The 14,322-nt window shown below is 40.3% G+C and overlaps 2 protein-coding genes across 2 annotated transcripts; one reads left to right on the forward strand and one right to left on the reverse strand.

The window, feature by feature from the left end:
- Positions 1-12: 12 nt before the first annotated feature.
- cdc42l (cell division cycle 42, like) lies at positions 13-8,087 on the forward strand. Its single transcript, XM_084052056.1, has 6 exons — positions 13-87; positions 4,282-4,386; positions 5,247-5,319; positions 5,439-5,548; positions 6,400-6,597; positions 6,996-8,087. Exons 2-6 carry the CDS (start codon positions 4,282-4,284, stop codon positions 7,083-7,085), a joined length of 576 nt encoding a protein of 191 aa, XP_083908182.1. The 5' UTR covers positions 13-87; the 3' UTR covers positions 7,086-8,087.
- A 1,426-nt stretch (positions 8,088-9,513) lies between these two features.
- On the reverse strand, positions 9,514-13,582 carry wnt4b (wingless-type MMTV integration site family, member 4b; the record flags this gene model as incomplete). The annotated part of the gene is made up of 8 exons (XM_084053006.1): positions 9,514-9,683; positions 10,122-10,284; positions 10,949-11,089; positions 11,339-11,481; positions 11,692-11,823; positions 12,094-12,178; positions 12,841-12,994; positions 13,494-13,582. The coding sequence occupies 8 exons, from the start codon at positions 13,580-13,582 to the stop codon at positions 9,514-9,516; spliced, it is 1,077 nt and encodes a 358-aa protein (XP_083909132.1).
- Positions 13,583-14,322: the final 740 nt, after the last annotated feature.

Below are 14,322 nucleotides of genomic sequence, written 5' to 3' on the forward strand. Positions count from 1 at the left end.
CTGTGTTGCAATTGCGCATGCGTAAGGAGAGTAGTCCGATTCTCAAACCCGGATGTAACCAACGCCTAACCAGTCTAGAGAAAAACCGTGAGTTTCATAGTTTTAACAAAAAAACTGTTACGTTGTATTGTTTTGTGCTGTTTGAGACGAATTTGTAAGGACAAATAGTCCATCAACATGATATATATTTTCCACAAAGTGAACGTTTAATTATCTGTTAGACCGAAGGCTGTAAAAGAAAATACCAAGAGAGGTTAGCTAACAAGCTAACTGGAAACTCGGCTAACGCAGTTCAGTCAATGAAAGTTGTCATAACTGTCATTTTAGATTTTGATGTTATTATTTTATTTAACGTATGACATGAGTTGTAAGATACAGAACCGTTTAGTTTAAGAAGCAACATAAAACGACGCAAACCCTGAACTAATGGTTTGCGTTTGTTGGAAGTATGATGACCTGTTTACTGAACGAGAAGTTTGTTTTTTTGGTTCAGCTCAGTCTTGATGAGCATTCGTTGTGATCGTAGTTCATTTAAAACGAGACCAGATCCGAATGTACATTGCACAGCTTAAGCTGTGATTAATCATGAGTTGAAATAACGTTTCACTTTTATCTGACGGATAGGTTATGCATCGGAAGCATTACTTTGGCTTCTGGGGCCTGCGTGCTTCTTCTGCATTTCGGACATGTAACCACTAACCATAGTGTCTACTCTATAATGATGAAATCTGTCCCTAATAATGATGCCCCTATCGATCATGTATTATTAGGGCTTTCACGATCATGACATTTTACGTGACGATTAATTGTCATACAAATAATTGCGATTAACGATTTTCTGTGTTCTTATTGGAACATATAAGAAAAAAATACGTTTGCCTTCTAGACTCCTAAAACCAAATTGCACAGAGCAGATATGACAAATAACTTATATAAACAAATAAATGACTGACAATGACCAGTAGCAATAATCAAAAATAAAGATTGTATACTATGGCCAAAATATACTATTTGTATTAATTTTCTACTCTCACATTTTATATATGTAAAAATAAATTGTGAAAATAACAGATCTTCAAAGATACGACACGTTGTGTGCTTGTGGATCTGCTACTTTCACTATTTTACATTTGTTTTTGAAAATGTATGAACACTTTTCAACAGACAAAGTATGTACTGTATGCAAAGTTATTGTGATTATGTTATAATCGTGACATTATAAGCTTTATTTTATTATTAAGCATCACATCCATTAGCACGTTCACTGATCAGAAAGAAACCCAGTGACTTGAATATTAAATAGCCTGAATCTATTTTATTATTTTGTTGGTATCCTGTTATTTATATGTATTTTGTTTTATTTCTTTAAGGCATGTAACATTGTTATGTTAAACAGAAGTAACATTCTTTCTTCAATATCTAGCTACAGTACTAGCTAGCTCACATGTGTGATAAAAAGCCAGGCTAAAGGATTGATGTGTTGTAAGTTCAGCAGAAAACACAATATTCTGTCACATTATTCTCGAAAGATTAAACACACCTGTTCTGTATCCTAGTCAGTGTGTGTTAAATTGTAGCTCCTGTCATCGTTCCTACCCTCTAAATCTGTGTTCACATGTTGTTAGAGTTATTGTTAAAAGGATACAGGATATTTCCCCCCAAAACATAATAGAATATAGAACTTGGAAATAAGCCAGTCACAATTATTACATAATCGTCTAATGACAATTATTTGAGATAATCGTAATAATTATTGCATAATCGTCATAATCGTTTCCATGTTGAAAAATCTTCATACATTTTCAAACGTTTTCCAAAAATAGGAGAAATAGCTATTTCTGCTATTTTAAAATGTTTTGAAAGTATATTATTAAAATATGTCAGTAATTTCTTTGTATATTATTTAAATTATTTAATTGTCATGTCTACCCAGTGCAATGTGTGATTATGAAGCCTAAAAACCAAACAAACTGTTTTAAAAATGTTCCAATGTTCAGTGCCAAAAACACAATTACATAATTAAACACAATTATTTGCGTGACAATTAATTGGCAACATAAATTTATTTGTAATCGTGACAGCCCTACTTGGAAAATGGTCAGAAGTAGTGTAACACTTCCAATTTCACTTGTTTATTCTGTATCCTTCTGTATGACTTCTGTCTCCTGATTGTAGAAAACAAACTGGTATGACCTGACCAGAGCATGTATTTTCTGTTCAGTGTTTCCCCTAGCCAGAAGCTGAAGGTGTGGGGGAGGATGCGCACTTTGCGCATTTTGGGGCTCTCAAAAAGCATATTTGTGCTCAAACACGAAGACTTATATCGTATATGTGCACAGTGATGAGCAGGAAAATATCTGTATAGTTTACATATGAATTGTCTCCAGATTTAGGAAAATATACTTTTATTAGACCAAGTAGTATAGACAAACTGTCATACATAACAAAAAAGACAGTGGTGGAAGAAGTACTCACACTTCTTACTTAACACATTACCTGCCAATCACGGATATGTCCATGATTTTTAAGAGGAAAAAATCATACTGTGGCAGTCGGATTTAAGGGGTGGCGGCCCGCCATTGCTTAATGCATATAGGGGAAACACTGCTGTTTACTAAAGAGCAGGAGAGACAGGGAGTTGTTACTGAACAAACAATCAGAATATTGAGCTATTTAACAATTATTTTAACAAAAACATACAAAATCACATAGGGGTTAAATACATTTCGACACGGTCTTGTCAGCAACTCTCTGAATAATTAGGAAAATGATTTCGAAGTTATTCCTCACATCCCTCCTAAGGAATTGGTGTTAAATTAAAATACCATTTAACAGAATTTATGTGTGTGATTAATAATGAAACTGAAACCCTATATCTTGAATTTCAAACGGAGAAAGGCAGTTGTCCATTGTAAGGCGTAATTAGTGTAAGGAGCCACTAGGGAACGCTAAAAGATGTCCTTGATTAGATAAGGTTCTGACGTTACTGCCTGATCGCAGGAACTTGGCAACACCCCTTTCTGTGACGCACGCGTCACATGAGCGGACGGCTTCAAATAACCCCCAAACCCCTGCAATACCACATGGTTCTGTGGCATGCAACGTTAAGCACTAGACTTCCAATCCAAGGGGCAAGTCTTAGATATTTACGATGAGGCCGACAAAATGGCCAGAGTGGCGCTGTTTTACCCTGCGCCGACCTGCGGTGTCAGAAATAATTTATTTTAACGCAAGTGAATGGGTTTTTTGACAAACTTTAGACTAGATTTTCTTACTGTAATAAAAATTGTCATAAATTCTATATGCTTCCAGTCGCTAGTTTAAAGTCTCCTTTCAATCATCAGGATATGCGTTTTGCTAAATTATGGTCCTATTTATTTTAAAATTGACGATAAAGTAGGCTATTCTCTAGGAGGGGCGGGATGATTTGATTGACAAGCTACATAACCAATAGCATTCATTCCCCGCCCCCCGCTCTTGATTGACAAGCTACCCAACCAATAATGGTCTGGTCTCATTCTGACGCGATATTGAAAGATGGCGGACCTACAGTCGTGGTACAATCGGCTTCATTTTCGGTCTGTAGAAAGCAGCGGAGTGGGTTTGTCCATCTCATTTATACAGTCTATGTTCCAATCCCAGTGGCCCGGGATCGAATCCCTCTCACCTCTCACGCTGTTGTTTATTTATATAATCGAAAATGTGTCGCAAATTATTTTGTTAGGTTTAGCCATAGTTTTTGTTGCCCCCAGTGATGTGGACTACTCGGCCCACTTGGTGAGAACGGACTACAGCAGCCCCTAATATTAAGTTAGGAAGTAATTAGGCAAAAAACAGTTACAACGACGGAGGCGTGCCGTCTCTGGTGGCCTTTAGCAACGAGAGGCACCGCCGCTCCGCGAGTCGTCATGCTGAACGTTGCGAAGTCCACAAGAGCCGACTCAGTGCCATTCCAGTTATGTACCGATAGGACAGAATCCAAAATTACCTGCCCCCCCAGCTGTGCCAGCGCAGAGCACTATTTTCCAATACGGAGGAAAGCCAGCCAGTGCTATCCTCTTGGAATGACACTTATGCAGTGACTAGGGGGGTGAAGCAGTTCCACATGCGTCACACAAGGGGGCGTTGCCAATTTTCTACGCTCGGGTAGGAAAACGAAACATGCGGTTCTGACTGTAGTGTAGAACTATCACTTCCCCTCTGTCTGCGTGAGTGTCTGTCTCTGTCTGTTGGCCTTCCTGTCACAGTCCTGATGTTTATGTTCTGTCCCCTCCACCACAGATGCAGACTATAAAATGTGTAGTGGTAGGAGATGGTGCTGTAGGAAAGACCTGCCTACTGATTTCCTACACAACCAACAAGTTCCCATCAGAGTATGTGCCCACGGTAAGAGAACTCGTACAGGAGGGGGGGGGGCTCATGTTGACTGCTGTCATTGGAGGGTTTCTGCAGCTGATTTACTACATCTAGGATTGTAGTCATCTCTTTCATATTTGTCATTTTTAATTATGTTTGAGTTGAATTTAGACACCATAAAATGTCATAAAAATTAAGTAATACAGTGAATGCTCATCACAAGTTATTTGAACCTAAACATGTTGAAATGTTTACCCAGCAATCAAAAACAGAACATTTCACATTTCAACAAGGCATTTCAGTGCTACATAAAACATTTCAATAATTATGAAACAGAAAAATAAGAGAATAAAATTACAGTGCAGAGAAAATGATTAGACAACGCAAGTAAAATACAGATACGTCTTCAGCTTTAATTGAAATATAATTTAGTTGATTCGTAGTAGACCTGCAGTTTTCTGTGGGTTTGTTCAAGATATGGTGCATAAAAATGTAATGCTGCGTCTCCACATTTAGTGGACAGAAAACAAGCCTGTCCCAAATATATTTTGGCCCTAAACCATTCAATGTTTTATAAACCAGCAGTAGTATTTTGAAATAAATTCTTTGACAGACAGGGAGACAGTGTAACAATGTAAGAACTTGAGTGATATCGTCCCCTTTCTTTTCATAGCGAGGACACGAGCGGAAGTGTTATAAATCAACTGCAGTCGTCTATCGCTAATCTGATTATTCGGTTAAAATGTTATGTCAATTGACTAATTGATTTATTTGATATAGTGGTTTCATCCCTTTTAGGTGTATTTCTATGCTTAAAAGTAAATATAATCACAGTATCACACACATTTTCTCAGCATTTTGTGGTTGTGTGTTTTATTTTGTGTCCACAGGTTTTTGATAACTATGCTGTGACGGTTATGATTGGGGGTGAGCCCTATACTCTTGGCCTCTTTGACACCGCAGGTAATATCCCCTTTCTCTCCATTCTTTCTCTATTTGTTCATTTGTCTGTTTTAATCTGTTAATCCATTTATCAAATATAAATATTTAGCAGTCCATAATCTTTCTGATTGTCCACTCAGGTCAGGAGGATTATGATAGGCTGCGTCCTCTCAGCTACCCACAGACGGATGTGTTTCTAGTCTGTTTCTCCGTCGTCTCACCTTCATCTTTTGAGAACGTCCGAGAGAAGGTCAGTGTCTCAATTTAACTGCTGTTCAGCTTATACTACTCTTTGTAAACATTGTCATGTTATTGGAATTTCTCTGGGATTTGTGATTATTATTATTGTTTTGCACAACAAGATGAGTGTAAGTACAATATACAGTAAAATCTTTCACGAGAAAGAGTCAAGTAGAAAATGAGTTGTGCAGGTGAGGTGAGAAACCCTCGAATGGCTTATAGGAGGACCTCACCTTTTCTATTACATTACAAAGTTAAAAGATAAACAAAACAAAAAAGAACAGCAATGTAGCAATGAAAATTAATGATAATTCCAAAGATAACAGTCAGACAGACAAGAAAGTGTATTTAGAAGGAGAGTGAAGTGACAGTGCAATATAGGTTGCAAGCTAAATTTAAATCCATGATGTGATTATTTCTGTGTAACTGTTTGAACCGCCGGTATTCATCTTAACCACTTGGAATTCACACAAAAAGTGACTTCTTTTCTATCAATTACATGCCACGTGAAGCCTTGAATTCATGGAGACTTATTTGTTTTTGATGCATTCCTAAACCAATAATTTGATTGGCTTAGGAATGCGACAAAAATAAAAATCTCGATGAATCCAAGGCTTCATGGGGTGTGTAATTGATATAAAATAAAATAAGTAATTTTCTGGGTGAACTTCTCTTTTGAGCCCTATTCTATACATAATTGTAAAAAAGAGCAGTTCCACAATTTCCACAAGCTCACATCGCGTTGCAGACCAGTGCATTGTCAGCTTGTAGATCTGCTGTTTTTGCTAATTTATATAATCACATGCCCAAAATAGGGACACCAGGTTGAAAGTGGTTAACTGTCTTTTTCTAATTTTCCAGTGGGTTCCTGAGATCTCTCACCACTGCCCACGCACCCCCTTCCTGTTGGTGGGCACGCAGGTGGATCTGAGAGATGACAGCAACACGGTGGAGAAGCTGGCCAAGAACAAACAGCGCCCCCTGTCTCCTGAGAGTGGAGACAAGCTGGCTCGTGACCTCAGGGCTGTCAAATATGTCGAGTGCTCTGCCCTCACACAGGTATGGGACCACCAAGCTCTTTTCATTTGGCCTTTATTTAGTCATGGGAAGTTGACCATGTGTAGACAGACACAACTGGGACATTGGCCTGTATAACCACAGTCTTCTACTGCTGACCACCAAGCAGCATCAGTGGAAGTGCTTTTCTCAGGTGCACTTATTAGAGGGAGGGTCAGGGTGTTGTCCCCTTTCCCCAACCAGACATTCCCACCTGGCCCAGTGACCTTCACAATCCTGCTTCTTTGACCTGTACACTGGTGTGGCCTGAGGCATCATGGCAATGTTAATTTACAGGTTGCACAGGGTTTCAATTATAAGACATTGACATGGTCCCCCCCCCCCCCTTTCTCTCTCTCTCTCTCTTTCTCTCACACCTTTCCTGTTAATCTCTATCTCAGAGAGGACTGAAGAATGTGTTTGATGAGGCTATCCTGGCAGCCCTGGAACCCCCAGAGACCAAAACGAAGAAGCGCTGTATTCTGCTATAGATTATGAGAGGACAGCAAGTGGAGGCGAAGAAGAGTAAGATATGGGTGGGATGAATTCAAATCATAAGAGAGATGGATCAGTGGCCATCATAAGAAAGGACAAAACAATGGGGCAAGTTAGACAAAATGGCACCAAGACTCACTCAAATACCTTGTATGCTGACTGTGCCTTCGGGTGAGAGGAAGTAGAACGTGGTTTCCCCTCATGCAGTAAATCTGCAGGATGAGAAACATAACATTCACTCCTTTTTTTCCCTTTCTCTTAAAGCTTTTAGAAATGGCAGTGTTTTGCAGTGTTTTCCCTACAGAAACTTGGGTGGGGCGGGCCCCCCTGCCTGTCACCATTGCTCCTCCCCTTTGGAAAAGATATGGTTGCATTTGCCTTCCTTTGAATTTTGCCTGACTTTTGTGGCCAATCTGGGCTTCCCTACAAATTGGGGAAGAACTGATTACTACCACTCAACATTAAGTTTCTACTCTAGTGGACAACGGTTATTAGACCCTTAAAAGCAACTTAATGTTAAGTGGTGCTGGATTTCTTTCTTCTTTTTTTTGCCACTTTTGAGTTGGATGAAGACAGCACGCAAGTTTATTTTCACTCCATGTTAGCCAGGGCAGGTAGCGGTTACTCTCTTCCAACTCCCAGTGAATTATGGGAAAACCAAGTGCATTGTCACCAGTTTGCCTTTCGCAGGTAACTTGTTGAACTGAATTTATAATATTTTATTCTTTTTTGTGTATGTTGTATTAATTCTATGACTTGTTATTTTTGGGAAATGTTTAGCAGTTATTCATTTTGAAACTTGAGTTTTTATTTTATCTTCTGTTCTTTTTTTATTGCTAGGCTACCAATTTTGAGTGATTGATAACAAATTAAGCTGTAATATTTTGGATAGATCTTCATCTGGATAGAAATGATGAGATGATAACCTTTTGCTAGAAAATTTCTGGGTGTTTGTAATCACAGGATGTTTGTAATAAAATGGTTTAACTGACATAAAACAGATATCCTTTTTGTAATTAAATGCACAGCATGGCATACCATAAATAAAAGAAAAAAACACATTTATTTGACCAGATTAACTTTGCAGAAAGGCGCTCCATTTAAACAGATTGCTGTCAGCCAGCAACATATTTAAACAATGTCAATGAATGGCAACATCTTGGGCATGCACAGTATATTAGGAAGTCCTAAAATACATCTCTGGGTGTTTTGGATAAACAAACTATGATTGAATTTAGTTTTCTGAAACAGTGTTTTCTAAAAGTAGTAGATGCACAGTGACATTACAAAGCATGGGTGAGCGACAAACGCAAGACAGACACTGATATAAGTCAAAGTTATTGCTGTTTAGATGTCTCTAATGGAGTCAGAAGTGGAGGAAAGACTCATAATGCCAGATATACAAATAAATAAGCCAGAACAAAGGCAAAAAGACATAAATACAGCAAATGTACAAAGAATTGCTAGCCTATGATGCTTAACACAAACCACAGACGAGCATTAAACAAAAGTAAGCCGTAATATTTCCCTGTTAGTTCTGGTTAATTTCAGCTTTATAAGCTTTGTCAGTTCAGGTGAGATTAACAGTATATATGTGTGTGTTCATGCACTTGTCTGCCTGCTTGTTTGTGCACATATTTTAACTTGAGTATTATGTCAATGTAAGGGAAGACATCATGACGTATGTATACATTCTTACTGCTTTACTCTTGCCCTAACTTTACTTGTCAGGTTAACAATTAAATTCTATTTAAAAGCCCTCAGCTAAATGTTGCAGCTTAAAACGTAGCTCAAAAAAAGCTTTGGAACTCTTGACCGAGGGCTGAAGACTGCTAATAAGTGGTGTGAAAAACCACATTGTATTCCGGTAATGCTGGTCTTGTGTATAGTTGCACAGTAAACTGCCAAAAAGAAAGAACAAAAGAAAATAAAGGTATAAGTTGCGGGGGCCGGGGGGTGCCTGGTGTGGCTCAGCCAGTTCGTGCACTGACCATGTACAGTATATGCTCCATGTGGGTCTCGACGACCTGAGTCTGAATCCAACTCCCGTCATGCCTCGCATGTCTCTCCTCTCCCTAGGTTTCCTGTCTCTACACTCCTATCTAAACAAAGCATAAAAAAGCAACAAAAAAAATGTAAAAAACAAATAAACAAAATCAAGTTGTTGCCTACTTAAGAGGAAAATAGTCTTTTATCATATTCAAACTTGAACAAGATTAAGTATTAGCACTCCCCACTCTTCATTCTTTTACCTTATGCGTAATAAACTGTCTTTCCTTATTATTGCAATGTTTTTTTATTTTATTCTTAAAAATCAATATCGTGCAACCGTAGTCTGGTGTTCAGGAGTGTCTGTCTGGTGGTCTTTCTGCTGCTGCGTACAGAGTTTGTTCGGGATTTTAGGATCATTGTCCCCCTCCCCCCTTACACTCGACAGGTGTGGATAGTGACCGTGTTCTTGCACTGCTGGCATCGGACCGAGCAGCACCAGGAGAACTTGCAGGAGCAACGCTGCACCACCTCAGCCCGGCCTGCTTTGTAGCCCGGCCCGCAACACACCAGCTCACAGCCGTCTGGTGCCAGCCGAGAGGTACCTGGGATGGAAGAGATAAACCGAGGAAGGGATATATTTAAAATAAACGTATAATGAGAAGTTAAGTTAGTTATCATATCTCTAAAAAATAGAAGATTATGGTTTGTAAAAGTTAAATGTTTCCATTCCGTCTTGATTTTGATTATTAGGAGTCACTTGTTGCGAATATACTGTTGCATCTTGTGATGAAACTATGAATTTACCCTTTCAGATAAGACCTGTAACCTTAACCATAATCATACAACCATTGGCCATTCTGAATAAGATATTAAAATGTTTAAAATAAGGGGCCAATCCTGCAGAGATACCACAGGCTTGGTACCTGTGCAGGACTGGTTCCTGATCTAAATTCATGGACTCTTTTCACACACAGTTTGTAGCCTGGGGTAGAATTATCTTGAGTCTTTTATCTATTGCCATAAGGCAATTCTGTTCTCACCATTACAGCGTCTGCCAGCGGTCCCAGGGATACCATTGTCAGGGTCAAGGCGACAGAAGTCTGGGGAACTAGAGAGATACACCAGGTCTCTGGCGGCGGGGGGTTTGACTTGGGGGTCACGGGGCAGGAGAGCAGGCCTGGAGCCTATTCGAGTCAGACGCACCTGGGGTGATGGTTGGGAAAAGAGGTCAGTCTTCAACAACACAGCTGCTTTACAATCAATCATATATATCGCAGTTGAATTTATACGATTTAGAATTGTGTAATATTGGGGATTTAATTTAATTTAGAATGCATGCTATGGTTGACACAAATGTTTTCATGTAAGTGCCCACTTCATGAGTTATGATTAATCAGTGATCACAATACAAGGCAATCTAGTGATGCATTTACAGCACCCTCTGGTGGACAAATGTGCAGACTGCGTTACATACATATCATTTAGATGGCACCATTGCAATAGTTTTGCACTCAATTTGCATCCTTTAGCTCAATTAACAATATAGTTGTATCATTTAAACCGTAATTGTGCATGTCTAGTTTACATATGAGTGGCTTCATCAGAGCTTCCAGAGCTTTAGATCAGGCGCCTCTGCATGGATAAGCCAGAAATGTTTACAGGGGTGGCCTCCAGGCCTTGCCATCAGAGGAACGATCCCATGACTGTCAGTTGATAGTTTTGATCCTCATAGCAGTTAGAGTGGCCATCAACAGCCTTAATGTGCCCATTCTCAAGGTAACAACACAAACCACCGACACTGTCGTGCAACAAAGTATGCATAAGGCTTTAAGTGTAAGGAGTCAAAGAGGTGAGCTGTGTCTAATACCTCTGTGGCTCCATCAAAACGTTCCTTGAGCACAGCGCCGACACGCCTGAATGGAGGCATGACCTTCCAACAGGTCCTCAGCTCACAGGAGCCAGAGACACCATGACACTTACACTCCACTTGCATGTTATGGAGGATGGCCTGGAGATGGAGAGATGGAAGGAAGCCATGTCAGGAGTATTAGGGACACTTAACACTGTTCAGTAATTCTCATAATGTGTTCAATTAAGACCCCGATATTTTCATGGCATATGCTATGCACTTTCATGTTGCACTGTCTTATTGTATCTTGTCTCACAACTCATTTTTAACAAAAAGAACAACGATGAAAGTCTTGTGAAACAGTCAAACTTGAATATCAGTGATGATGTCCCCCAACATTGAACTAACCTTTCGACCAGCTTCATTGTTATGAATATTCATGAGAGGTCGACCCGCTGACAGCCCCTTGGCCCGCTCTGGTTCGTCAACAAAAGTTTGGGAGAAAGCCACACCATAGGACAGGTTGTCACTGCATCCTGACCACTGGAAACCTGGGAGGAAATTAAACTGATGAAGGCTGATGAAAACGGTCTGCTTTGTTGTGAAAAGGAAATTTTACTGCCCGTTAAACTTAAATTAGGCTTAACAAGCAGTAAATGTAACACATTTTCCTCAGTTTCACTAGTCATATAGTCCTGCTCTTTGGCTATGCAGGGCAGTTGTGACTCCAAAATGTATAATAAAATGTGAGACAGCTTTACCTTCAGGGCTGACTCCCCGGACCTTCCTGTCACAGCCGCATCTCTCTAGCTCCCCTCGGCTGCATCCTCGAGTCACAGCCACCGCCACAGCTGCTGAGGACAGAGCGTGCACGAAGGCAGCCTCTCGTGTCCCTGGTTTGGTGCAGTTCAGTTTAGTTGCACAATAACCGACAAATACAGTAACAGAAATCTTAAATACATTAGTAAAAAATAGCAATTTCTTGCAGGTGAGGCCAAAAACACTCAATTATTTAATGCAATGCACATTCACATGACATTGGCATCACAAAATAAAATACTGTGCCCATTTTAGATATCATTTTTTTATCAAACATGGTCACTGTATGGCTTTGACTCCTTTGCGATCTCTTTGATTTTGTACTCCACAATCCTGTGTAGTACCTTGATTCATGACTCTCCCAAAGACATTGATTCCACGTGGGGTGGTGGAGCAGTTCCAACGACGGTTGCGGAATTGGTGCTGGCACTTATAACAAGCAGAGACACAGAAAACAGCAAATTGACAGGGGGCTCTAATCTGAGCATCCTTTTACTGACAAACAAGCATTTCACTGAAGAACACATCAGATTCATTATGCACACAATCTCCCTCATAATGTAATGTAAACCACTTCTGTTTTACACAAATTTACATTCATTTGTGTGTAAATGAGTTTCAAATGGCCCACCTAAGCCTAGCTGAGGCCATTGATAACATTGTTTTAAATGTACTTACGGTAACTACTTACTCAGATGTTGAGGATTTCCACTTATCTATTATGTTTGTTTAGGAAATCAAAATTAAACAAACATCTATTGAACTAATTTAATAGTGAACATTGCTCTTAGATAATTAATTGCACTTATGATGTGAAGAAATATGGCTCTGATGGTACTGCATACATACTGTATTTACCAAAAACAACAACACAATAACATTGCCACTGATGCTGAGGCTGATGAAGAGACTAAAATATGGACAAGACACTGGCTATGAAAATGATGATAATAGTGATGATGATGGTAGTGATTTTACTGCTGCTGCTTATGAAGATGATGAAGATGATGATGATGATGATGATGTCAATATTGATGAGTCCAGGTTATGTCCCCTGAGCTTTTCCGCTCTGTGGAGCCCTCTTCTCGTACCTCGTCTATGACCATCTCGGCTGCTTTGCGCACGGACTCCATGACCTCCCCCCGCGCCCTGCACACCCCCACCTGCCCCGGCGACAGGCCCCTCAGACGCGCGCAGGGGGCAGCGCCGGACACGGGCCTTGAGCGAGGCAGCCTCGCCAGGGAGCTAGGATATAACATGGGGTGGTTGTAAGTCAAGACACATTCATCATTTCACACAGGAACTGGTGTAGCTGTACCGTGTGCCTTTGTTGAACCCTGTTCAGGGGGAGTGTTATTGAGAAGTAAGGGAGATCGGAGGATACCGAAGGAGTGCAGGGATGCTGTGAAAAAGTGCAGGGAGGGCAAGGAAGGAGACAGAAAGAGGACAGAGCAATGAAAGGAAGAAAAGGGTGAGAAAAGGACGAGGAGGTAACGATGGGGAGAGTTTTTAGAGCATGAGGAAACGAGGGGAAAGACTGTCAAGACAAAGGAGACAGGGAAGGCCCAGCAGAGAGACGAGAGCGAGAGAGAAAAAGAGAAAAGGTCACCGAGCAGAGAGACAAAGAGAGAGAAAAGGGGGGAGCGACAGAAAAAGATTTAGAGACACGTCGCCATCTTTTAAAAGTTATAGCATGACAAACAAAACTCCCTCTTTCTCCTCCTCCCCTGCACGCCAGACTTACAGCCAGTTGGTTGCCATGGTGGGGTGGGTTGCCCATAGCAACAGCAGGAGGAGTGGTGCCGTGAGATTGACAGCGGAGACAGTTGGCATCAGACTGTCGGTCTGTCCGTCTCCGTGTGTCAGGCTGCTAGGTCCTTGGACGACAGGCTGCCCGGTCCCAAGGGTGTGCTGTCCGTCCGTATGTCTGTACGTTCTACAATCGTTGGTCTATAGTTCTGGACCAGAAGTTGGGGATGATCCCCGCATATCTCCAAGGTCCTAGGAGAAAGATAGGAGGAGAAGGCAGAGATTAGAGATGAAAGTCATTGTTGGAAAAAGTTGATCACACACATCCCAACAGGCATATTTAATCTGTACTGTCAGCACAGTTAATACATATAAGACATAGTAAACACAAAAACACCCATAAATGGACTGTTATAAACAGCAGCAGCATTGCGAGAGTCGTCACTTTATTAACATAATAAACTGACCTGTAATTTATCCAAGTATTATTCATGACTTCAATTAATGTTCATTTTTTTCAAACATTTCCCAAAGCCACAAATAACAAAGCCTCTTACCCGTCTTGTGTCCTGTGATATCCAATTGCTGTGGTCTTCAAAATGATGCAGTTCAGAACGTAATTTAATCCAAATTCTCAGTGAACTGTGTCAATGTCGTTTGTCAATTTCCTCTTCTGTGCTGACTGCAAAAGCATGCTTAGAAGAGAAACTCACGGCAAAGGTTATCCTTTAAAGACCCAAAAATGAAATCCACATATCCAAAGTACTTTTTTCTTTCCTCAATTACTTTAGGTTCAAACGACCAAAACTGCTCCAAAGTAGAAC

Source organism: Gymnoscopelus microlampas, assembly GCF_963454915.1.
Source record: "Gymnoscopelus microlampas genome assembly, chromosome: 3".
NCBI classification, from domain to species: domain Eukaryota; kingdom Metazoa; phylum Chordata; class Actinopteri; order Myctophiformes; family Myctophidae; genus Gymnoscopelus; species Gymnoscopelus microlampas.

What these genes read in the sequence shown, in the direction of transcription:
- cdc42l (XM_084052056.1), top strand. Translation starts at nt 4,282, where the DNA reads ATGCAGACTATAAAATGTGTAGTGGTAGGAGATGGTGCTGTAGGAAAG. An exon ending in TGGCCTCTTTGACACCGCAG is followed by an intron (nt 5,320 to 5,438) that starts GTAATATCCCCT and finishes TTGTCCACTCAG; the next exon opens with GTCAGGAGGATTATGATAGG. An exon ending in TTGAGAACGTCCGAGAGAAG is followed by an intron (nt 5,549 to 6,399) that starts GTCAGTGTCTCA and finishes CTAATTTTCCAG; the next exon opens with TGGGTTCCTGAGATCTCTCA.